The sequence below is a fragment of the Trifolium pratense genome, linkage group LG2 (assembly GCF_020283565.1).
Source record: "Trifolium pratense cultivar HEN17-A07 linkage group LG2, ARS_RC_1.1, whole genome shotgun sequence".
NCBI classification, from domain to species: domain Eukaryota; kingdom Viridiplantae; phylum Streptophyta; class Magnoliopsida; order Fabales; family Fabaceae; genus Trifolium; species Trifolium pratense.
Window position 1 is genome coordinate 16,577,753 of NC_060060.1, and position 25,763 is coordinate 16,603,515.

Below are 25,763 nucleotides of genomic sequence, written 5' to 3' on the forward strand. Positions count from 1 at the left end.
AATTTTGTCTTTAAGGAGTAACGAAGTGAAGTGTTCACCTTTGCAATATAATTTCATTTACAAATTTTTGGATATATTTATTACATTTTTTAAAAAATATGTCTTGTATTGATATCTCTAATTTATGTTAGAATATGAAAAATTAACTTTGAATACATTGCAAAGGATAATTTAGTAATAATATACGTATATTTTAGAAAAATTTGTTACTTAACAACTATTTTTAATATGTGATATTTTTTTGTCGATATTCCTATAATAGTAACAGACAAAGGGAATTTTATTTTTTTTGTACAAATTGTAATTTTTATTTTTTTGCCATGATGTACAAATTGTATTTAGATGTGATGAAATACAATAAATAAGAATAAATTAATAGTTTTAGTCAAAAAAAAAATTATTAGTAAAAATAATTAATGCTTCATTGATATTTTAAAAGGATAATTATTTTGGGATAGAAAAATATTTTATTGAAAAGTTGTGTTATATTTAAATGAAAAAATTATTCTTGTGAAGCAAATACATTTTTTATAAAACAAATAATTTTATATTTTTAATTAACATTAAGAAAAAATAAAATAAGTAATGACCAAAATATTTTAAACACATTTTTCATAAAAATTAAAAATAGAATTATTTAATAATTTTTAGTTTAGTAGTCTAGTTGCTAGAAATTTCACACTTAAAATGAATAAGTAGAGCGTCCGGGGTTCAAATCCCGACTCGTGCATAATATATGCGATATCTCTAGTGGCTAGAAATAATTTAATTTTTTTTGTCAAGAAATAATTTAATTTTTGTTTTGCTAGTAAATAATTTAATTTTTTTTGGTACAAAATAATTTAATAATTTAAATGGTATTAAAAAAAATTAACCTCAAATGATAATAACCTATATAAATTGTATTCGCGCGTGATGCATAAAAAAAAATTTATATTTGCGCGTGTGATTTCTTCCTCGCTGAGAACCCGCCACACTCGACGAGACTCCAAGAAACCCACACTCCGGTGAGCACTCCGACGGGTAGATTTCTTCCTCGCTGAGAACCCGCCACACTCGACGAGACTCCAAGAAACCCACACTCCGGTGAGCACTCCGGCGGGTAATTTTTTATTTTCTTTCAAGTTTCAAATGTTTTGAAAACTTGTTCTTTCTTTTATATTTCATTTATCCATAGTTTTCATGATCTTTAAAAATATACGTTTCTTTTTTTTATCCATTGTTTAGATAAAGTATGGGATCATGGAACAAAGAAGAGATAACAATGTTTTATGAATCTTATAGAAACCAGGGGAAAGACTGGAAAAAGGTACGAAATCTATAGGTTATAGCAACTACATGTTAATCTCTTCTTTATTCAAACTCTATTTAACATTTACGATAATTCTTTTGGCATTCAATTTCGTTCATTCTTTCAAAACAGAGTTTATGGCTAGTTTGGGACCTAATTTTGGGTTGCCATAAAAAGCTGTTAACAGCAGCAATTTAAATATTACAGTGATGTCTAAGTTTGCCTAAGTTGTGAACAATTATATGAAACATAAATAATCAGTTCATAATCTCAATATTTAACGAAATGAATCCCTAAATTCAGAAATAAAATTCAAAGACATTTTATAATTGAAATAGTCGCCGCGATGAGTCGTCACTGCTGCAAATTGAGTCTTTGTCTACAAGCCATAGTACTGCAAATTTCCGCCGCGATGAGTAATACTGTCGCGCGTGTGACCCGTAGTCCATACAAACAGAGTATAGAGAGATATTATGTTTTCAACTATTTATTTTATTTTGTATTTAATTGTTATTCAAGCTATCAGATTCATCTGACGGCTGGAAAAGGTGCAGCAGAGGTAGCTGCTGAGGATCCGGATCGACTTACTTATTTAGAACTTGATGGAATGTTATTTAGTTTTTATTTAGAACCTATTTTGATGGTAAATGACAATATATAGTATAATTATTAAGAGTCCCTTTAATTTTGTCTATTTTTATATTTTTTAGTATTTATGTATGTTGTTGGAATTTATGTTTATTTTGTACATGGTTTTTTGGTTTTCACGATAGCGGTCATCCCGCTACCCGTTATAGCGCCACTATCTGAGATTAACAGCATAGGTTTTGTTTGTTTTTATTTCTAGGTTGCCGCTGATGTAGGCACTAAAACAATTGATATGGTAAAGAGTTTCTATCATTTGAATTGGGTGAGTATTATATGAATGAGTTTAATTGTTGTGCACCGTCGGTGTAAATTATTTTTACACATGCATCCAATGACGCGTTGCCACGTCATTTAATGAATGTGACACATCATGTGTTATTAATGACCATACATGATGTGTCGGTTTTTTATTGGCCGCATGTGCAAAATAACTTTACACCGACGGTGCATATAAATTAAATTCTATATGAATTTTTATTCGTTTGTTTTATATGAATTTCTTATTTAGGGGACCAAAATTATTGACTGATAGAGAACCCAAGTAGGACAGAATGGAGATTTTGACGCTACCCGTTGTTTTGTAAATTGTAGGCATACCTTTCTCTGCCTTCTGGATTAACTTCTGTTGCTGGACTAAACGATGGAACGCCGTGGAATTTTTCTGGTAGGGTTCGAATAAAATGAAATATTTGAAATCTTAATTCTTAAAACAGTTTTTGATGTCAAAAGTGACTGGAAATTTACAGGAAGAGACAGACGATAGTGAACATGCTCAAAAATATGTGGAACGTGATATCTCAAACGATTTTTCCCAGTCGTCGTTGGTTGCTTCAAATGAGGTAAGGCTATTAGCCTTACCTCATTTGAAGCAACCAACATAGCCTTACCTCATTTGAAGCAACCAACGACGACTGGGAAAAATCGTTTGAGATATCACGTTCCACATATTTTTGAGCATGTTCACTATCGTCTGTCTCTTCCTGTAAATTTCCAGTCACTTTTGACATCAAAAACTGTTTTAAGAATTAAGATTTCAAATATTTCATTTTATTCGAACCCTACCAGAAAAATTCCACGGCGTTCCATCGTTGCAATTAGTCCAGCAACAGAAGTTAATCCAGAAGGCAGAGAAAGGTATGCCTACAATTTACAAAACAACGGGTAGCGTCAAAATCTCCATTCTGTCCTACTTGGGTTCTCTATCAGTCAATAATTTTGGTCCCCTAAATAAGAAATTCATATAAAACAAACGAATAAAAATTCATATAATACTCACCCAATTCAAATGATAGAAACTCTTTACCATATCAATTGTTTTAGTGCCTACATCAGCGGCAACCTAGAAATAAAAACAAACAAAACCTATGTTGTTAATCTCAGATAGTGGCGCTATAACGGGTAGCGGGATGACCGCTATCGTGAAAACCAAAAAACCATGTACAAAATAAACATAAATTCCAACAACATACATAAATACTAAAAAATATAAAAATAGACAAAATTAAAGGGACTCTTAATAATTATACTATATATTGTCATTTACCATCAAAATAGGTTCTAAATAAAAACTAAATAACATTCCATCAAGTTCTAAATAAGTAAGTCGATCCGGATCCTCAGCAGCTACCTCTGCTGCACCTTTTCCAGCCGTCAGATGAATCTGATAGCTTGAATAACAATTAAATACAAAATAAAATAAATAGTTGAAAGCATAATATCTCTCTATACTCTGTTTGTATGGACTACGGGTCACACGCGCGACAGTATTACTCATCGCGGCGGAAATTTGCAGTACTATGGCTTGTAGACAAAGACTCAATTTGCAGCAGTGACGACTCATCGCGGCGACTATTTCAATTATAAAATGTCTTTGAATTTTATTTCTGAATTTAGGGATTCATTTCGTTAAATATTGAGATTATGAACCGATTATTTATGTTTCATATAATTGTTCACAACTTAGGCAAACTTAGACATCACTGTAATATTTAAATTGCTGCTGTTAACAGCTTTTTATGGCAACCCAAAATTAGGTCCCAAACTAGCCATAAACTCTGTTTTGAAAGAATGAACGAAATTGAATGCCAAAAGAATTATCGTAAATGTTAAATAGAGTTTGAATAAAGAAGAGATTAACATGTAGTTGCTATAACCTATAGATTCCGTACCTTTTTCCAGTCTTTCCCCTGGTTTCTATAAGATTCATAAAACATTGTTATCTCTTCTTTGTTCCAGGATCCCATACTTTATCTAAACAATGGATAAAAAAAAGAAAAGTATATTTTTAAAGATCATGAAAACTATGGATAAATGAAATATAAAAGAAAGAACAAGTTTTCAAAACATTTGAAACTTGAAAGAAAATAAAAAATTACCGGTCGGAGTGCTCGCCGGAGTGCTCACCGGAGTGTGGGTTTCTTGGAGTCTCGTCGAGTGTGGCGGGTTCTCAGCGAGGAAGAAATCTACCCGTCGGAGTGCTCGCCGGAGTGCTCACCTGTAACACCCCATGTCAATTGTCTAGAATATTGACAGAGATATACATAATGGAATCCGAATACAATAAAATTACAAAGTAAATTGTTCGAAAAATTCATAAATACATAAATCCATCATTAGGTACAAGAAATGAATTTCCATTACACAACGGAGATAATCCGGTGAAATACACATAACAGATTAATATAACTAATAAGGCAGAAGCTAATAGCATATATCATCTATCATCTTCAATCCTCAGCTTCTTCTTACTCATGTCTTGTATAATCTGTTTGTCTGTAAAAAATAAAAGGAGTGGGATGAGACTTAAAGCCTCAGTGAGTCCCACCTATCTTAGGGTGGTACTAATATCTTATTGCCTTGACAGTTGATCAATTACATAAACATATAAATATTCATTTCACAATTATTTTCAATATAATGCAAATAAAGTGTGACACACAAAGTTACTTATCTGAGTTGATTTTACGGAATAATCCGAGGTGAGTAGTCTCGAATCATTCCCCTACATACCCGGCTAAATTCCCTATCATATCAGGGCTAAAGCACGGTCATACCTCATCTTATCGTTGCGTGAAATTCTATGTAGAATTTCAATCCAGCTCCAACCCCTACATAAGGAAGTCTTTCTGGTGCCTTATAGACCACAACTTAACATTTTATTCATTATAAACATTTAGCATTGGAAATGATGTAGGAGGATTTCTTCAGTATTTTATTATTTTAGTTAGATTTAGTTTTATTATATTTTAGGTAGATTTCTTATTTTTATATTTCACCTAGATTAGTTATTTTTATATTTTAGGTAGATTTGTTATTTTTATTTAGCTAGGTTTGTTATTTTTATTTTTACAATCTTTTAGAAGATTTGTTATTTTTATTTTTCACTACTATTTAAGGTAAACTATTGTAGCCTTGAAGGCAACTTTTCATTCAATAAAATTATAGAGAATTTTCTCAAATTTGGTGGACTCCAAATTACTCTTTCGGTGGACTCCGAAACCCTATTTTGACAAGTTTGTGTTTGCGGCTTGTCTTTATCCATTAGGTTTAGCGTTTTGCTAACCTAGCGCTTCCGTACTGCGTCAGTTGGCATCAGAGCAGGTTTCCCCTGTTCTTTCGTGAAGTGATCAGATGGGAGATCAACCGGTGACGAAAACAGAGTTTGATGGTGCCATAGCGGGTTTAACCGGGGCCATCACCGCTCTGACAACACAGATGACGACGTTATCCAACAACGTTAACAACAACAGAATCAATCCGAATAGGGGAGGAGAACGAATTCCGGTTATTAGGGTTCGTAATAACAACCAAACTATTGTTACCTACATAAAATCAGAACATACGCGTGGTGAATCTGATTTGGAATACTATGAGCGTAGATACTACAAAAGGTTGAAGGATGATTACTACACGTTTAAAATCTCTGATTCGACATATCGTTGTCCGTTTTGTTGCAACAAAAATTACTCCTTGTCCGACCTTTTGAGACATGCTTACAGAATGTCAGGTAACTTGCGTAAGACGATTAAAGATATTGCTAAACATTCTGTTTTGATAACGTATATTAATTGGTATGTTAAGGTTAAATTCGATGAAGCATGGAGCCTCATCAATAATTCCAACAACAACAATCATGCCAACAATTTTCAACTACGTCACATAGCTAATGAAACCCTAGATGATAACCAACCATCTCATCCCGAGAAACTTGACGATTCTGCTGATAAATCCAAACCGAAAGAAACTGAAGTAGTTGTTGAACCAGATGTTTCAGTTGAAGGTGAAGAATCCAAAGATGAAAATAAAGAGGCCGATGAAGTCGAGCAAGTTCACGATGTTATTAGAGATTCCCAACACGATGAAGTCGTGGATTTTGAAATCGATAACACCAAATCAGCTATGGTTTCAAACGTCATCAATCCCAATGTGCAATCTGCTCCTTTAATCTGTGTCCAAACAGAGGCGACGCCAGTCACAGATTGCATAGTACCAGCGTCTAAATATCACAATGAATCAATGGTTGCGTTTGAAAGGATCATGGATGCAGCAACCGAGATTCAAATAAGTGAGAATGAGCCACTTGAAGTTGATACTTGGAGTTCTCAAACTTCCCTCATTCAGCACCATTATTATTACCTAATTAGTGAACTTGATGTTAGTGACACTAACTCATACATGTTAACTAAGGTGGGTCAAACATCCTTCTGTGATAAATTTCCAACTTTGTATGCCATCTTTGAGGAATGGGACCCCGGTGGTAATTTGGATGTGTTGGCACAAGACGGGTCCTCTCACTTCACTCAATGGGATCCAGGAGGGTGGTCTCTTGTTCATTGGAGGAATCAACTTGCAAGGGAAGCTCCTTATCAAGATGAGAACTCGGGGTCGAGTTCTTTTGAGGTAGAGGAGACTGATGTAGGAGGATTTCTTCAGTATTTTATTATTTTAGTTAGATTTAGTTTTATTATATTTTAGGTAGATTTCTTATTTTTATATTTCACCTAGATTAGTTATTTTTATATTTTAGGTAGATTTGTTATTTTTATTTAGCTAGGTTTGTTATTTTTATTTTTACAATCTTTTAGAAGATTTGTTATTTTTATTTTTCACTACTATTTAAGGTAAACTATTGTAGCCTTGAAGGCAACTTTTCATTCAATAAAATTACAGAGAATTTTCTCAAATTTGGTGGACTCCAAATTACTCTTTCGGTGGACTCCGAAACCCTATTTTGACAAGTTTGTGTTTGCGGCTTGTCTTTATCCATTAGGTTTAGCGTTTTGCTAACCTAGCGCTTCCGTACTGCGTCAGGAAATCCAATGCTTGTGGTCCAAAGTCCACTACATTTCAAGATCAACTGCACAAATTCTTATCTGTCCTGAATTAACTCATATTACATCTAATCCAAGGTATTCTATTTGTTTTCTCTACCCAAACTTATGCAATTGGTTAAACTAACAACTACATTTTTCATTCCTAATTAGTCTTAGTCCATTAGGGACATTACGGTGTCCCACAAGCGTCCGAAAACACATAACAAGATAAAACAGGGCTGCCGGATGCACCTAAAGCACAACAGGGGCACTTAAAGCGCAAGAGGAGAGGGGAGATTCTGTCTCCCACGCACCAGGCGCAGAGGCTGTGCCCCAGGCGCAGAGGGCAGATTTGCCCTGGTGCTCTGTTTCCTGCCAAACTCAGTTTTGTGCAATTTTTCAGGTACAATCCTAACCTTAACTTAGATCAATTTTAGTGACAAATTAGGCCATCAATTAGTGGCACAACAAGGGCAAGGGAAGTCACCAAAATTCATAAACAACATACATCAAATCTATACAATTTGGGAGATTTAATCTAAGAGGGTAATCTCATCAAGGTTCAATCTTTCATTCTAATTCTAACTACCCATAAACCCAATTCTCCATGAGAATAGTGGGGAGACTATATTGGTAAGGATTTCTATCTATGGAACTCACCTGAAAATTGCTAGCAGTACCGAGCCATCTCGTCCGCTTAGAAACATCCGATGGTGCCGCTCGCATAAGCAAACTCGCGATAGATTTTCTGCATAAAACTGCTAGTGACTTCCAACCTCTAAATTTTGCATTCCAACTTCAAACCAAACTCTTACTCAGCCACCTAAGCATACATAATCAGTTATGGAATCCTTCACCCAACTTAAACTCACATTTTAGCTTATTCTGCAAAATCCATGCCAAAACCCGTAAGTAGTTTCCAGCATCAATATCCAACTTCAAACGCGTTTTCCGAATCCATTTCTAATCCAAAACATACCAAATTTATATCCAAACTGAAGGGAATTAGGTGTAGAATCCGAAAATGCAACAATTACACAAGTCTGGGCTACACAGCAACGGCTATGACTCGATTAGCACCTGTACTGTCATACGAATATTTAACTAAAATTCCATAGAATTCAGCCATAACCATTCTCACCATACCAAATCAGTTTTAACAATAACACCAGCCCATAATACAGCAACAACAGTTCATTAAGGTTTCTAAATCACGTTTCCATAATAATTTCTTAAATCCCAACATCTAAGACTTGTTGTTACAAGGAATTTTACACATGTAAAAGCTCCAATTAGACAATTTGAAGTAATTGCAAGAACCCTTGTCTATTAAAAACAAAAGCTGAAGAGAAAGTAACTAATGAAAGATGGGATTATTCTTGTTACCTTAGCTCCAGTACACGAATTTGGGTAGGGATTTGCACATGAAAAGCATCATCACAAGAGGAATGGAGAATTTAGATCTTTGGTCAACGTGGTGAGGGTGAGTTCGAATCTGATAAAAATGGAAGGGATTAGCTGAATTTTAACTCCTCTTACCTTAGTTCCCAACACTCAAAAGTCTCAATTTGTGAAGTTAATTGCACATGCAACTAGAAATTAAAGAAGTTGGAATTTTGGGGGGTTTTGAGCTAATTTCGTTTAGCTTGGGAAGGTAAGAAAAATAGAAGTTGAACATGTTTATTGATGCCTGTTGAGAAGAGAATTTTGAGAGAAAGAGGCGAGTTGTAGTGTGTGTGGCTAAGAGGGTTTTCAAGCTAACATGGGAGAAAAGAGAGAAAGAGCTCACGCAGGCAAGAAGAAGATGAATGGTTCTGTGCACTTCTTTTCCCTTTTGCTATAATTTAATATATCCACACATATAGTTTTTGCCAATTACTCATTTGCCCCCTCACTTGTACTAATTCATAATGTTGTCATTCTTTTCACTACAATTTCTCCAATGAATCCTTAAACCTTATATTTTAATCTTCTAGTTGGAACCTCTAATTAATACTAGTAATATTAATTAGAGTCGGGTTGTTACATCACCGGAGTGTGGGTTTCTTGGAGTCTCGTCGAGTGTGGCGGGTTCTCAGCGAGGAAGAAATCACACGCGCAAATATAAATTTTTTTTTATGCATCACGCGCGAATACAATTTATATAGGTTATATCATTTGAGGTTAATTTTTTTTAATACCATTTAAATTATTAAATTATTTTGTACCAAAAAAAATTAAATTATTTACTAGCAAAACAAAAATTAAATTATTTCTTGACAAAAAAAATTAAATTATTTCTAGCCACTAGAGATATCGCATATATTATGCACGAGTCGGGATTCGAACCCCGGACGCTCTACTTATTCATTTTAAGTGTGAAATTTCTAGCAACTAGACTACTAAACTAAAAATTATTAAATAATTCTATTTTTAATTTTTATGAAAAATGTGTTTAAAATATTTTGGTCATTACTTATTTTATTTTTTCTTAATGTTAATTAAAAATATAAAATTATTTGTTTTATAAAAAATGTATTTGCTTCACAAGAATAATTTTTTCATTTAAATATAACACAACTTTTCAATAAAATATTTTTCTATCCCAAAATAATTATCCTTTTAAAATATCAATGAAGCATTAATTATTTTTACTAATAATTTTTTTTTTGACTAAAACTATTAATTTATTCTTATTTATTGTATTTCATCACATCTAAATACAATTTGTACATCATGGCAAAAAAATAAAAATTACAATTTGTACAAAAAAAATAAAATTCCCTTTGTCTGTTACTATTATAGGAATATCGACAAAAAAATATCACATATTAAAAATAGTTGTTAAGTAACAAATTTTTCTAAAATATACGTATATTATTACTAAATTATCCTTTGCAATGTATTCAAAGTTAATTTTTCATATTCTAACATAAATTAGAGATATCAATACAAGACATATTTTTTAAAAAATGTAATAAATATATCCAAAAATTTGTAAATGAAATTATATTGCAAAGGTGAACACTTCACTTCGTTACTCCTTAAAGACAAAATTTAAATTGGGTAGCAAGTAATTTAACTATTGTAAAAGGGTAAGGAAAGGAGGGAATGTTACTAACATGAAATTAGAACACTATGATTAGATGGAATGTTACTAACATGAAATTAGAAGAAGCTTTGTTGCTTTATGTTGAGATGATTGAAGGAGGTGTTTAGCCAAATGGAATGGCAATTGAAGTTTGAAGGGTATATACCAGACACATCACAAGTTTTGCTTGATGTAGAGGAAGAAGAAAAGAAAGAGAGATTAAAATATCATAGTCAGAAGTTAGCAATTGCTTTGGGATTGACACATACATCTGAAGGATCTCCTTTGAGAATAACAAGAAATCTTAGGATGTGTAGTGACTGTCATACTTACACTAAATACATTTCCATGATCTATGAAAGGGAAATTATTATAAGAGATGGTCACCTTTTCAACATTTTGGGGGGTATCCGCTACCTAAGTAGCGGACGGGGGCATTTGATAAATTCGTAGGGCACGCGAGAAAATTGGTAGGGTGGCAAAATAATTTCTCATCTTATAAAAACAACTTATGGCATCCATAAGATATTTAGTTTATTTACATAAGTTGTCCAAGATAGCTTATGAAAACAGCTTGCAACTTATATGAACATAGTTTGACTCATTTAATCTTTTGTTACAGAAAAACTTATACATATGCACTTAATTAAGCAAACAATAGTTAGCCTCAATCACTTTTTAAAAGGCACAAAGACCAGTTCAGGGAAAAATGTGGTTGCTAGGTATCAAATGTTGCTGATTCAATATGCTTACTTGGTCTGAGGTGGCAACTGAGCATCCAGGTTATCTGTATAAGCTTCAAACTTTGGGCAACATTCATCGAGTGAGAACTCCATGAAAGCCAAACCATTTCCTCGAGTAACTCCTTCTGCATATAGTATATCCCTTTCAGAAGGTTCATACTCATTGCTACATATGTCAACAGCCTGCAATAAACAAGAGCACATTATCTAGCTATACAAGATTACATTTTCTTCAAAAAAAGATTACATGTCAATACCACTAATCTTGTCAATGTAGAAAAGGAAAATTGTGCCACCAAAACAATAACCATTCCAACTATGATAGCCATAAACTTAGGCCATATTTAGATAAACAGCTTAATTAAGTGCTTAGCATACAAAGTGCTTATGTATATGCTATTTTTTGTACCAAAAGGTAAAATAAAGTTAAATTGTTTTCATATAAGCTATTTTCATAAGCTATCCTAGAGAACTTGTGGAAATAAGTTAAAAGGAGCTTATGACTTATCATAAGTAGTTTCCATAAGCTTTCTCAAACAGTCTCACAAATGCTTATGACAGTAGATAAGCTCAAATAAAACAATTCAAATAAGCCTAATTATAGCATCGGTAAATTGTAATATTCAGAATGAATAATAGCTAAAGAATAAATTTTAAAAGGCTTAATTAGTCAATTAGTCCCTTAAAGACATTTTAGGTTTCACAATGGTCCCTTAAAGAAAAAAAGGCCTGGATTGGTCCCTTAAAGAAAAAAAGGCACGGATTGGTCCCTTAAAGACATATATGTTTGCCATATTGGTCATTTTCGTTAAATTTTAACTCCAAATATAACAAAAAATTCAAATGGTTAAAATTTTAAAAATTAATAAGGTTTTTGGTGAACCACTTACACTTAATGACATCCACAATTCAGTCAACTAAACTAACGTTTTTTTGTAAAAAATTGACGGACAGGACCAATTGAGAAACAAATGTGTCTTTAAGAGACCAATCCGAACCTTTTTTTCTTTAAGGGACCATTGTGAAACCTAAAATATCTTTAAGGGACCAAAAGACTAATTAAGCCATTTTAAAAACACCGTAGGTTTAAGAAGACCCTGATTTCAAGGATGATTAGATAGGCAATTACCCGGCTTAAGAAGTACTCTGCAACACCTGGAATGAAGTGAAGCTCGTCTTTTCTTTTTAAGGTTTCATGTATTGGCGGATCTTTCCACACTTCTTCAACTAAAGGTCTAGTGGCTATAATGTCCAAGAGCCAGTCGGAAAAATGTTTTAGCCTTGGGTTGAGAGAATAGACGCATTCACTAGTATTGCTAGCTTCACCATTGCTTTCTGATGTCATTGCAGGATGATGACTATAAATGTTAGCCATAGGATTAACATTAACATTAACACAGACCAAAGTTATATTCAGAATGCCAATAATTTGCAGCAGATTAGTTATTTCTTAAATAAAATAGAAACCATGTACGTATGTGTCGTATGCAATAAAACGTAACTAATATTTTCTGTAAACGCTTCGCTACCTACCAAGAGCCAGATTTTATTGCAGGGCTAAACAGAGTTATCGTGGTGAAAAGTACCGCCGCCACAGAACACTGATAGATGTGCACTCTTTCTTAATGAAAAGAGTCACTTATTAGTTTATTAAGGAATGTAATTATGTTCATCCACTCAATATATTGTAGCACCTACTAGTACTAATAGCTGATGAGTCTAATGAAGTTGATTTTTCCTTTTCACTGTTAAAAAGTTCCAAAATAAGGGATATGGAAAGGTTCACACAGATCCTCTTTAATTCCACTAATAAAAAGGAGTCCTTTTAAAGGACTATAGAAAATATAGCAAAATCAATAATAAAAATATCTAGGTTCAACCAATGAAGATTAAAATTTCTAATACTTTAACCTGATTCCTAACAATCTAACGAACCAAGCATGAAGAATGTTATATGAAAATCTATTTAGAAAAATATCTAGGCTCCTCTATCATGTTATATGAAAATCAATATTAAACACCGGGACTGGAAAATGTTCTTTCATACTCTCAATTTGAACCAACTAAAGTATTTATATCAATCCCTATAATCAAGTGATTCATTTTGTACACATTATAAATTGAAGTGACTAATTTTAATCAATTAAGTACCAATATTGGCCTACTACTTAGACAATTCAAGTTCTTTTTACTGTCAAACCTACATCTACATATGCATATTAGTCTCATTTTACAAAATTTCATTTTCTTCTATATGTTGTTGTGTGTGTGTGTGTTAAAATTGGTATGGAAGAACTCGTACGTAGCTTCGTATTGTATTCATATTCGTGAAACATAGGAATAAACATTAGAAATAAAAGACACACCTGCTTAAACAAAGTGCTAGTTCCAGATCCTTGAATTCCAAGAACAAGAAGCTTCTGAGTTTCTTTTCTGTTCCAGATATTTAGGAATTGTGGTATAATTACTAGTCACGTCTCTTGAATCATGAGGCTGTCCATGAGGAAAAGGTAGAGAGAACAAGGCACAAACAAATCTTGTTGATGCCTGTCAAGAAAAGGTAAACATCTCTTTCGGTATTATTTTATCTCCTTAATACGACTTAAATATGTTACCACCTACAATTATTTAAGTGAATATACCTTCTCCCAAATGTTTCCTCTTATATTCTTTTGACCTTCCTCCTCGTAACAACCATCGTCGTAAACCCAAAAGTGAGTATCACGTGGACACTGCACGTTTGCCAACTGAAAATTCAAAGGAGACAGTTATTTCATTGAATTCAATAATGCAAAACAGCCACGATAATGATAAGAATCATCCAAAGATTAGAATGGTGGCAATAATTTTGTAAAGCTTACCCTGAGTACCCTCAATTCGAGTTTTGTAATCTCTCAACCATTCATGTAGACCTTGGTGTTTCCATTGCTAGCATCCGTGCTAAGTTTGCCGGAGAAATTCGAGTTTGAACCAATGATTCTGTCAGGTTTTTCCCCTTCCTATAAAATTTAACAATAGAAGTCAAAGCCTGCTCTTTGAATGGAAATCAAAATATAGTAATTTTATAAGTCAACCTTATGATTTGAAAGAAAAAGAAGATTTTCAAATTGAAATACTCCATTCTACGCCTGTGGAAAAACTAATATTCCATACAAAGGGAAAATTGAAGCAGAAATATTCTCAGTAATAAGCACAAATCATCACCTTTCCCCATAGACCGGATTCTTTGTCGTACTAATATCTACCAGGCTTCAGCTTACATGGAGGTAAAGTGCATCCAAGTAATTCTGCCATCTCGTCAAGCTTCAGGAGTTCAGGGGGAATCAATTGACACTCAACTGTGTTGAAATTTGGGGAAGTGAAAGAATAGGAGAAAATAATAAGGAACAATAAATTATTATTGATAATGATGTCAACAACCCTAATTACAATATTTACATTATTTACATTAATCAAATAGTATGATACTACCTTGGTATTTATAACCAAGTGAATAAATTTAAATATAAACTAAATCCCTTTATTATAGGGCTAAGAATAAACAAACCAAATCGAGATATTTTCTCAACAAATAATATTATAATATTTTCTATTCTAACAAACTGTTATGGCTGAAGCTAATTAGCTGAACATTCTTTCTTTGCTTAACTTCTAGAGGACTCAACAGTCGGGACAACATCCTCGAATATTTACCCAATTTCAAACGCCCTGATTCGTCTAAACGGGTGCCGATACATGTTACACATTTACGCCCTTCAGGCATCGATCCCATTGCCCTAAGCACGCAGTTTCCGCGATACTTGGCATTACAAATTATGCAAGACTCTTTAGTTTCCCACTTCCCTTTTCCATTCCTATAACACTCTTATTTCCTTTTTCTTCTTTTCTTTCACAACTCCAACGTATTCCGGATACACCAGCTTCACAACTTCCACCACCTCTTTCATCTTAGACCTTTCAACCGTATTAAAAGTCACAACAGGCACCCTCTTCGCTTCATTAATCACCGGCTTAGACCCAACATTTGAAGGATTATGAACCGAAGCAGACGAACCGGAAGAAAGATCCGGGATTAGTAACACCGAAACCACGGATTCTGAACTTCCCGGCACCCTCGGACTATGATTAGGAGAGCCTGTCACACCGGTAATACGAGACATCGGCAGAGGGATTTGTTCAACTGCTCTTGATTTCACATCTAACGTCTCCACTTTCGGTACTTCATTCGGAACCGGCGGACCTAAATATTCCAAAGATACGGAGTAATCAGAATTAGAAGCTTCATCAGGAACAGAAGCACCAGGAGGAAGCATATTATTCACCAAACCCCTCCAACTATCTCCTCTACAATGATCAATATTTTTGCAATAATCGCCAAAACCACTTAAACCTCAATGTTTCAAATTGTTAAAATTCCTCAGCATCGTCAATAGCTACTAAACTGATAGAGACCAAGTATGAGTAATATAGGAAAATGGGATATTATTGTAATAAAGAGTATAATGAGGTTTTATGAGTAATTAGTGAGTGAGATAGGGAGCTGAGTTGGCTTGTAATAAAGAGTATAATGAGGTTTTATGAATAATTAGTGAGTGAGATAAGGTGCTGAGTTGGCAAGTTTATTATGCCTCTTAGTAGTATATATAGTGAGGTAAGGGGAGTGTGAGGGGGATTATGGAAGATTATTATTAGGACCATTATGGTTAGGCAAGGAAAGAGTCTTCTCTTTCTTTGAAGGAGCTTTGCTCTGTGGGCATTAGGATATTCATCCTCTTGCATTTATCTTTCATTTTCAGATAATAATACGTTGTTTTCATTATTCCTGCTTTTTAATCCTTTTCTTCAATATTTTATAAGTTACGAAATTTCCGGTTCGTAACAATGGTCCGACCTGCCGGATTTACGATGGTTGAGCCAGTGAAGACAATGGAAGCTAGGGTCGAAGCTCTCCAAGGAGAAATTTCTGAGGTCCGATCAACACTTGTTGATGTTCAGAAAGCGATGAAGGAGAGCCACACGAGTTTAATCGCGATGATGGAAAAGTGTTTTGGTAAGTCTGTGGTGGAGGAAGAAGGTGCCAGTGTGGTCGCTAACACGACGGCGGTGGTTCAGATCTTGCCGGAGAAGACGAAAGAGTCGAGTTCTGGAGAATTAGGAGGTGAGACGTTGACGGAGTTTTGCCATTCTGTTAAGGTGGAACTTCCATCGTTTACCGGGACAGATCCGATTGCTTGGATGGTGAGAGCCGAAAAATCGGAAACAATTAACAGCAAATTGAGTGTGAAGATGTGTGAGATGCACAGAAGAGCAGAGCAAGTGTTTGCTCTTGAACCACCGCCGGAGCCGCCGGACCTGTCGGTCTCCGATCAACCATTGGTGGTCCTCCCACGGCGACGTCCGCAACCTAAGCCACCAGAGGCGAACAAGTATGTGGATGTGAATGGGTCGATGGTCAAGATACCACCACCATCGGTGTCACCGGTCCCCGATTCAAGTGTGAGCATCGTTGGGTCGGCGATGAAGAGATCCTCAATGACTCGTACGAAATTGATGGAGAAGGAAGATAGAGGGGTAGAACCGGTATTTGGAAATTTGAGTCCAATTGTAAGCCTAATGGGCCTGACCCAAACAAATTTTAACTTACCGGGTCAAAAGAAAAGAGTCCATGTCAACCTTATTCATGGGCTAAACCCTATGGGTCCGATCCAAGTCACGTTTTTCGTCAAACTCGAGTCGCAGACGAGATGCTTTCTGTGCCAATCTATTGCATGCACCCTCCGGTCAGGTTCGCCGGAATCGCTAGACGGAAAACAGTTTGCAACAGTTCCGCCAAAACCGCCTGACCCGAATTTGTTCATCACAGTCGGCTATATCCAAAAGATACTTAATCTAGTTGCGACTACACAACTGCGAGAAATCATTCAACGTGTGGTGGCATCACCAACTCCGGGGTCGTCGACTTTCGTTTTACCTGTAAAGACTGTGGCATGGCTGTCAAAGGAGAAGGGAGAGAATCGTAACTATTGCCCTTTAGATATTGAAGTTCTCATTACTAAGGCTTTGTTGGTGGGTGAAAGACTTTTCCCAAAGTCAATAAGGTGGAATTCTTTTCTCAGTGGGTGTCCACAACAAGAGAGGTACGTGGAAGTTTTTGAGCACTTCATATATATGCAATATGTTGACTCACCCTTGTTGTTAAATGAAAATGTGACACATGGATGTGTTGTGAGGATTTGTGTTAATGGGGATGGGCTTGTGCCAAACGTCAATGATAAAGGATATGGACAGAAGGGGTATGTAGACTTTGCTCTTAAGATGATGTCTTTGCATTCAGAAGACTTCAAATTGGGTTTCTTAACTTGGATATTTTTAAATCAAGTTCTCTCACCAAAGTACTTAGAAACAAGGATTACACTCTTAACTTGTGTATGGGATGAGAAGTATTTTGAAAGGTTTTCCAAGGTTAAGATTTATAGTCGGAATGGTTCAGTCAAAGAAAGTTTTTCTGTTTCTGACAACTCTTTTTGCAAGACATTTAAGTATGCAATTGATTGTAATCCGGATCATACTGCTAATGATGGAAATGTTCACAATGAGCAACACATAAATTTGCTCCTTACTTGGTTTGATTTTCTTGTCATGGATTGTACACTAGCATATAATTGTTCTGCCCCTGTGACATCATTTCTACTCCTATGTGAGTTGACAAAAGATTATAGGATACTGTTTCTTCTCAGGAGAGATGTTGGATTGGCAAGTTGGGTCCCCTCAATGACAAATCAGGCTAAGGAGAGTGATGCACACAATAAAACAAACCTTGCTAGTGGATATTCTTCAATATTGCATGCCGAACATAATGATGAGGGTAACTGGAGACAAAGCAGTGAGGGAAATGGTTTAAGAGCTTGGAGGATTTCCCCTGACCATCGTTGCAGTTTCACAAATGTGGAAGAAATTCTACAAACTGAAATATGTGTTTTGGTTTTTGGAATATGGGCCTTTACTCAATCGATCAGTGATAATACAACCCTTTGCAAGAGATCTATGCTAGTAGGTGATCTGTATGTACCGAGATTAATGATTAGCGGGAATCATTCAATTCTTCCAGTTGTGATTGGTGACCTATTAATCTCTCTGAATTCAGAAGAAGGGTGCTGCAGTTGTAAAACGGTGCATGTGACTTGGTTGTTTGAAGGGGGCTTGTCAAGCTTCCAAGGGGATTCGAGAGGCAATGATCTGATTCTCAACTACTACTGCACCCAGAAGGTTCTTATGCAAATGGTTGCAAATGGAGTTTTACTTGTGATCAAATTTCTTGAGAGGAAAAAGGAATATACTACCTCTAACGCTCCTATGTTTGTAATTACAGTATTAAATTCATCAACAATGGCAATACCATGGGATCCAGGGAAGTTCAATACCTTTATGACTGGAGTTGCTTATCAATGTTTGAGAAATTTCCTTTCAATCTATGGTTTGCTTAATTTAGTACTTGACAGAGGAAAGATTTGGCTCAAAAGCATTTTGGTGCTGCTTATGTTGGTATATGATAGAGGGAAGTTTTGGTCCTCGAGCATTTGGGTGCAAGTGATGATCGACCTCATTGTCTTCCATGGCTTGATTCCTATGTGTTTCTCAAGTGAATTGAAGGGTCGCATAGCAGCAAGAAGAGTAATAGGAATCATGTCCAACCTTGAGGACAAGGTTGTTTTGAAGGGGTGGGTATTGATAGAGACCAAGTATGAGTAATATAGGAAAATGGGATATTATTGTAATAAAGAGTATAATGAGGTTTTATGAGTAATTAGTGAGTGAGATAGGGAGCTGAGTTGGCTTGTAATAAAGAGTATAATGAGGTTTTATGAATAATTAGTGAGTGAGATAAGGTGCTGAGTTGGCAAGTTTATTATGCCTCTTAGTAGTATATATAGTGAGGTAAGGGGAGTGTGAGGGGGATTATGGAAGATTATTATTAGGACCATTATGGTTAGGCAAGGAAAGAGTCTTCTCTTTCCTTGAAGGAGCTTTGCTCTGTGGGCATTAGGATATTCATCCTCTTGCATTTATCTTTCATTTTCAGATAATAATACGTTGTTTTCATTATTCCTGCTTTTTAATCCTTTTCTTCAATATTTTATAAGTTACGAAATTTCCGGTTCGTAACATAAACCTTGTTCCGTCTAAAATATCACATAAACAAAATTTGTAACTAAATAGATTTCAACATATGAAAGAATAGAGATTATATATACTATAAAAAACAAATAGATTTAAAATCAAATAAAAAATAAACAAAATTCAAATCAGGGTATATAATCTAATCTAAACATGACTTGAGACAAAAAAAAAAACAACATAATACTGATGAAGATGTGAAATAGCTACAGTTAAAAACAGACAAAAACTAAAAAACCAAACAAAAACAATGTTTTCAACCTTTTGAATTATAGTATGACCAAACAAGAACGGTCATAAATATAAATAGTATTTTTGATTGTTGAAAAACTCAGGAGTCCAACTACTTTGTTATTAAATGCTATCATAAGAAAATTAATTTAGAAGCATACCCAAATGTTAGAATTTAGAAATGAGTTTTTAACTTTTTAGTGATAGAAAGTAGAAGAGAGTGTACCTTATAGAAAAGTAAGAAGAAGAAAGTGAATCTGATCTTTAAAACTAAGGTGGTATTGCTTTTGATGAATAGGTGAAATAGAAAGGTTTATCATACCCCACTAAAGCACTACACTAGCATTTGATAAAGGAAATGAGAAAGGTGGTATTGCTTTTCTTCTATATGTTGTTGTTGTGTGTGTTAAAATTGGTATGGAAGAACTCATACGTACCTTCGTATTGTATTCATATTCATGAAACATAGGAATAAACATTAGAAATAAAAGACATACCTGCTTAAACAGAATGCTAGTTCCAGATCCTTGAATTCCAAGAACAAGAAGCTTCTGAGTTTCTTTTCTGTTCCACATATTTAGGAATTGTGGTATAATTACTAGTCTCGTCTCTTGAATCATGTGGCTGTCCATGAGGAAAAGGTAGAAAGAACAGGGCACAAACAAATCTTGTTGATGACTGTCAAAAAAAAGGTAAACGTCTCTCTCGGTATTATTTTATCTCCTTAATACGACTTAAATATGTTACCACCTACAATTATTTAAGTGAATATACCTTCTCCAAAATGTTTCCTCTTATATTCTTTTGACCTTCCTCCTCATAACGACCCTCATCGTAAACCCAATAGTGAGTATTAATAATGCAAAAGAGACATGCAAAAGAGCCACGATAATGATAAGGATCATCCGAAGATTAGAATGGTGGCAATAATTTTGTAAGCCTTACCCTGAGTACCCTCAATTCGAGTTTTGTAATCTCTCGACCATTCATGTAGACCTCGGTGTTACCATTACTAGCATCAGTGCTAAGTTTGCCAGAGATATTCAATTTGAACTAATGATTCTGTCAGGTTTTTCCCCTTCCTATAAAATTAATAACAACAGAAGTCAAAGCCTGCTCTTTGATTACAAATCAAAATATAGTAATTTTATAAGTCAACCTTACGATTTGAAAAAAAATAATTGAAATTGAAATACTCTATTCTACGCCAGCTAAAAAAGTAACATTCCAGACATAGGGAAAAATGAAGCAGAAATATTCTCAGTAATAAAGCACAAATCATCACCTTTCCCCATAGACCGGATTCTTTGTCGTACCAATATCTACCAGGCTTCAGCTTACGTGGAGGTAAAGCGAATCCAAGTAATTCAGGGACACTCTACTGCTCCGGCTGAAGCGGATTAGCCGAACATTCTTTCTCTGCTTTCATAATTTGCTTAACTTCTAGAGGACTCAATAGTCGAGACAACACCCTCGAATATCTACCCAATTTCAAACGCTTTGATTCGTCTATAGGCTGGCCGATACATGTTACACATTTACGCCCTTCAGGCATCGATCCCATTGCCCTAAGCACACAGTTACTGCAATACTTAGCATTACAAACTATGCAAGACTCTTTAGTTTCCCACTTCCCTTTTCTACACCTATAACAAACGCTTATTTTCTTTTTCTTCTTTTCTTTCACAACTCCAACGTATTCCGGATACACCGGCTTCACAACTTCCACTGACTCTTTCATCTGAGACCTTTCAACCTTATTAAAAGTCACAACCGGCACCCTCTTCGCTTCATTAATCACCGGCTTAGTACCAACATTTGAAGGGTTATGAACCGAAGCAGGCGAAGCAGAAGGTGAACCAGAAGAAAGATCCGAGTATAGTAACACAGAAACCACAGATTCTGAACTTCCCGACACCCTAGGACTCTGATTAGGAGAGCCTGTCACACCAGTAATACGAGACATCGGCAAAGGGATTCGTTCAACTGCTCTTGATTTCACACCTAACGGCTCGATTTTTGGTACTTCATACGGAACCGGTGGACCTAAATATTCGAAAGCTATAGAGTAATCAGAATTAGTAACATCATCAGGAACAGAAGCACCAGGAGGAAGCATATTATTCACCAAACCCCTCCAACTATCTCCTCTACAATGATCAATATTTTTGCAATAGGATTTAATTGATATGCACTGACGGTGTAAAATAATTTTACACTATCAACTAATACCAACCATGTTTTCCGCCACATCACCCCACTTCACCCCCACTTTTTTGATATGACATGGCAAAATAATGATTGTTTATTGGACGATGGTGTAAAACTATTTTACACCGTCGGTGCATATCAATTAAACTCTTTGCAATAATCGCCAAAACCACTTAAACCTCAATGTTTCAAATTGTTAAAATTCCTCAGCATCGTCAATAGCTACTATTGAAGATACGCAATCCTTGCAAGACAATATTTCCAACCACTATGGCAAGTATGTCAATTGTAATTAAAATTATGTGCAATAATTAATAAGCACCGTCAATTTTAAAAGTGTATCATATCAAAATTATTGTCGACTATATTATTCATCACGAAATATTTTTATGTCTTTCCTGATCAATTTTTTTTTTTCTACCGGATCATAAATTTAGAGAATAATTATCATGTGAGATTTGGAAAGTTATTATCACATGTGACTTATAAAGTTATATATACATTCTCATACTATAACACCTTCAACAATATTGAAATCTATTAAAAAAAAAACATCTTTCACATTTCAATGTCTCATGTTAACAACTTCACCACAATTCGACTTAATTTACTCAGAGGTGTATAAACTTTCATTCTTTTTTGCGATTTATTATCTTTATTCCTGAAATCGATATTGTTTTAAAACTTTATGCTAACTTTATATTTGTAAGTTTATTTGCTATCACTTTTTGCCATCGTTGACAAAGAGTTTGAAATTGAAATATAAAAAGTTTCTACGTCAATTACTATAAAAAAATTGACATAAAAAAATAATTTTACAACCGAAAAAGAAATGACATCGTTGAGATAACTTTACAAATATAAAGAAGATGATACAAGAAGATGGTGGCAAGCGGTGAAGAAAAAAAAAAAGGTATCAGCTGTTGGGTAGGTTTTGTTGGTGGGAGCAATGTTTTAAAACCCGGACCGGTGATCGACCCGGTCAAGGCACTAGGTCACTGGTTCACTGGTCAGATCAGTGGGTCACTGGTCGAACCGCATGACAAATCGGATTAAATCGGTGAAATAAACCGGTCTCTATATAGTTATTGAAGCGGACTCTATATAGTTAAAAAAATCATAAAAAATATGAAAATTTCATAAACTCATAATGTCACAAATTCTTAAATTCAAATCCTAAACATTGTCATCACACACATTAAAATTACATACATTAAAATAGTACAAAATACAAATCGTAATAAAAATGCAATTTTTCACTACCTTAATCTCATTTTTTGTCTACTAAATACGTTACTTGTGTGTTGTAATTTAACACGCACCACTCAACCAACTCACTGAAACCATTATACCAGGAAAATAGTAGATAATATTCTGGAACTTTTGGTATATTTTATGAAATTTTTGGAGACCTGAAACTATTTTTAATTAATTAAATGAGATAAAACGGTAATTAAAAACTAATGTTTGCTTCTGAAACCATTTTACTGGTAGAATGGTTGCACATAGTTGTATTCTGAAACCATTTTACTGGTAGAATGGTTTCAATGAGTAATTTATTAATTGTGTTTGCTTCTGAAACCATTTATCTGGTACAATGGTTTCAGAGAGTTGTAATCTGAAACCATTTTGCTGGTAGAATGGTTTCAGTAAGTTGATTATTAGTTATTTGCTTCTGAAACTATTTAGCTTGTAGAATGGTTGCACATAGTTGTACTCTGAAACTATTTTACTGGTAGAATGGTTTCAGTGACTAATTTATTAATTGTGTTTGCTTCTGAAACCATTTAGCTGGTAGAATGGTTTCAGAGATTTGCACTCTGAAACCATTTTCCTGGTAGAATGGTTTCAGTGAGTTGATGTAAGGTAGTGAAAAATGAGATTAAGGTAGTAAAAAATTGGGTTTTTTTTTCTGTGTCCAAATCAAACGAACCAAGTCTCTATTTGTAGAGAAAAAAAATTATGAATTTTGGTATAAAAAAAAAATAAAAAATTAATTTACAACGAAATAATTGAGTTCAAAGTATTAAATGGAAAAAAATCACGCCCAGCCAATCAGACAGCGACACGTGTTCTGCTTTTAAAAAGTAGATTCTTCTCTCTCCAGGGTGTAATCCAGTGTGGTGGACGCGCTGGAATCTGATCGATTCGGATGATCTGGGCTGTCTGATTGATCAGACAGTCTTGATGAGATCAGATCTTGGCTGTCTGATGGAAATCAACGGCCTGTAACCATGGTCCTGCGGTACGCGCGCGACACTGGATCCGCGTCCATTGATGGTAATTTGGTTAATTAATTAAAAAGAAAGGGTATTTTGGTCCAACTAAAAAGGTGCACTTTGCTAATTTAGACTCAACTGGGTCTAAATTAGCAGCCCCCTATATATATATATATATATATATATATATATATATATATATATATATATAAGAAAAATTAAAGTTTTTTTTTTAAAAAAAGAAATTTTGTTGATTCCTTGTTATATTCAGATTTAAACAGAATTGGTTACCTATAATAATGGTTCGTTGAAGATTTAAATAAGATGGGTACTAGGTACAAAAAAATAGGAATTTATTGGTGAATTAAGATGAGGGTATAATAAGAAGATAGAGTGCAAAAATCCTCTTTCTTAATTTGGTGTAATCATTATTATTTATTTGACAGTTGGTGTTATCATTCTAATTGAACACTTTAAAAATAAAACGGAGAGAGTAATTAATAGATTAGTAGTAGATGTGTCCCTTCAAGGACATCCGATAAAATTGGAACGATACAGAGATTAGTAGTAGATGTTCCTATTTTTATGCCTATTAATATACATCTTACAATTCCTATAAATAAATTATAGACTAAATTTCTATAATCTTTTTATTGTTTTTGTTTTGTTCCTATTTTTATGCATAGATCTATTAATCTAGTAAAAGGCTTATATAGATTGGATATACGTGCTAAATTTCTTCATGGTCAAGCAACTTCCAATTCATTGAATATATATATATCAGTGTGTGTGTTTGTTTATACGTACATGCTTCATATCATATGGGTTTGCTTTATTGTGGGGAAATTGCTATGATTATTTTTGGTAGTTTCTAATATTGTTTCAGTTTCGATCTTTTTCTTTTTCATCAAAACCTTACTTACTTTCTCTCTAGTCTTGTCCTCCGATTCAAAAAGGGTTGATGAGAAAGGATACATTGGAAGGCTCATGATCATAAGTATGTATTAGTCTTTTGATTTTTTAAATCACTTTTAAAGATAGATGCATATTTATGATCATCAGCTTTCCAATGTCTCATTGCTCTGTATACAAAGGCGTATTCAAGATTTGATCCGCAAACTATGTAACATTAAATTTTGGGGGAAGAAGATATAAGATATGAACAATGCTCCAACCATAAAAGTTTAGTGAGAAAGGATACATTGGAAGGGTCATGATCATAAGTATGTATTAGTCTTTTTTATTTTTTAAATCACTTTTAAAGATAGATGCATATTTATGATCATTACCTTTCCAATGTCTCATTTTTATTGGACATGTTGACATTAGCAATCTCTTTTTTAATTGTTGCTTGCTCATAATGTGTGGATGGCATCAGCTTGGTTTTTATTTAGGAGAGAGATTGCAAATTAATGTGTCCTCTCTAGTATATCAAATTAAGGCTATTTTTTGGTTTTGAGAATGCCTTAAGGGATCTACATGATAAACTTTTGCTAAATTGCTAAATTGTAAGGGATTGAGTAATACTTCTTATAATTTAATTTTTTTAACTATAAAAATTAGATAATTTTGAAATCTCTAGGTTTCAACTTAATGACAATGATGTCCATATATATATATATATTGAATGACATATTTTCATATTAGCAGAATAAAAAAAGCGGATCACACAGACAGACACAATAAAACAATACAAAAACATGATTTTTATCAATATCATTTGAAATATCATTCAATTTTTTTATGGGAATGTGATGTGTAGATAATCTTAAACTTTTTACATTGACCTTCAATTGGAAGCAAGTTTTTGATAAGTCCCTATGTTTTGAGAAATTATTCTAATAAATGGATAAACTTATAAGC

The 25,763-nt window shown here is 34.2% G+C and overlaps 1 protein-coding gene, 2 long non-coding RNA genes and 1 pseudogene across 4 annotated transcripts; all 4 read right to left on the reverse strand.

Annotated features, from left to right (window-relative positions):
- Positions 1-2,903: 2,903 nt before the first annotated feature.
- On the reverse strand, positions 2,904-4,221 carry LOC123907633 (protein ALWAYS EARLY 3-like). The gene is made up of 3 exons (XM_045957977.1): positions 4,108-4,221; positions 3,216-3,278; positions 2,904-3,079 (listed from the first exon to the last, which is right to left on the reverse strand). Exons 1-3 carry the CDS (start codon positions 4,180-4,182, stop codon positions 2,987-2,989), a joined length of 231 nt encoding a protein of 76 aa, XP_045813933.1. The 5' UTR covers positions 4,183-4,221; the 3' UTR covers positions 2,904-2,986.
- Positions 4,222-4,423: 202 nt separating this feature from the next.
- On the reverse strand, positions 4,424-9,089 carry LOC123907634. 2 transcript variants are annotated; one of them, XR_006809286.1, is made up of 3 exons: positions 8,638-9,089; positions 7,912-8,336; positions 4,424-4,711 (listed from the first exon to the last, which is right to left on the reverse strand). It is a non-coding gene; the product is annotated as an uncharacterized LOC123907634 (long non-coding RNA). The 2 variants fall into 2 exon arrangements; XR_006809285.1 differs by having other exon boundaries at positions 4,425-4,711; positions 7,912-8,331.
- Positions 9,090-10,792: 1,703 nt separating this feature from the next.
- On the reverse strand, positions 10,793-21,646 carry LOC123904279 (annotated as a pseudogene).
- On the reverse strand, positions 15,313-20,759 carry LOC123907635. The gene is made up of 5 exons (XR_006809287.1): positions 20,704-20,759; positions 20,245-20,552; positions 19,968-20,148; positions 19,229-19,244; positions 15,313-15,500 (listed from the first exon to the last, which is right to left on the reverse strand). It is a non-coding gene; the product is annotated as an uncharacterized LOC123907635 (long non-coding RNA).
- Positions 21,647-25,763: the final 4,117 nt, after the last annotated feature.

Bases quoted from the DNA above. Each gene is read 5' to 3' on its own strand.
- LOC123907633 (XM_045957977.1), bottom strand. From the start codon at position 4,182: ATGGGATCCTGGAACAAAGAAGAGATAACAATGTTTTATGAATCTTAT. The intron at 3,279-4,107 runs GTACGGAATCTA...TTTTATTTCTAG, and splicing joins AGGGGAAAGACTGGAAAAAG to GTTGCCGCTGATGTAGGCAC. The intron at 3,080-3,215 runs GTGAGTATTATA...TGTAAATTGTAG, and splicing joins GTTTCTATCATTTGAATTGG to GCATACCTTTCTCTGCCTTC.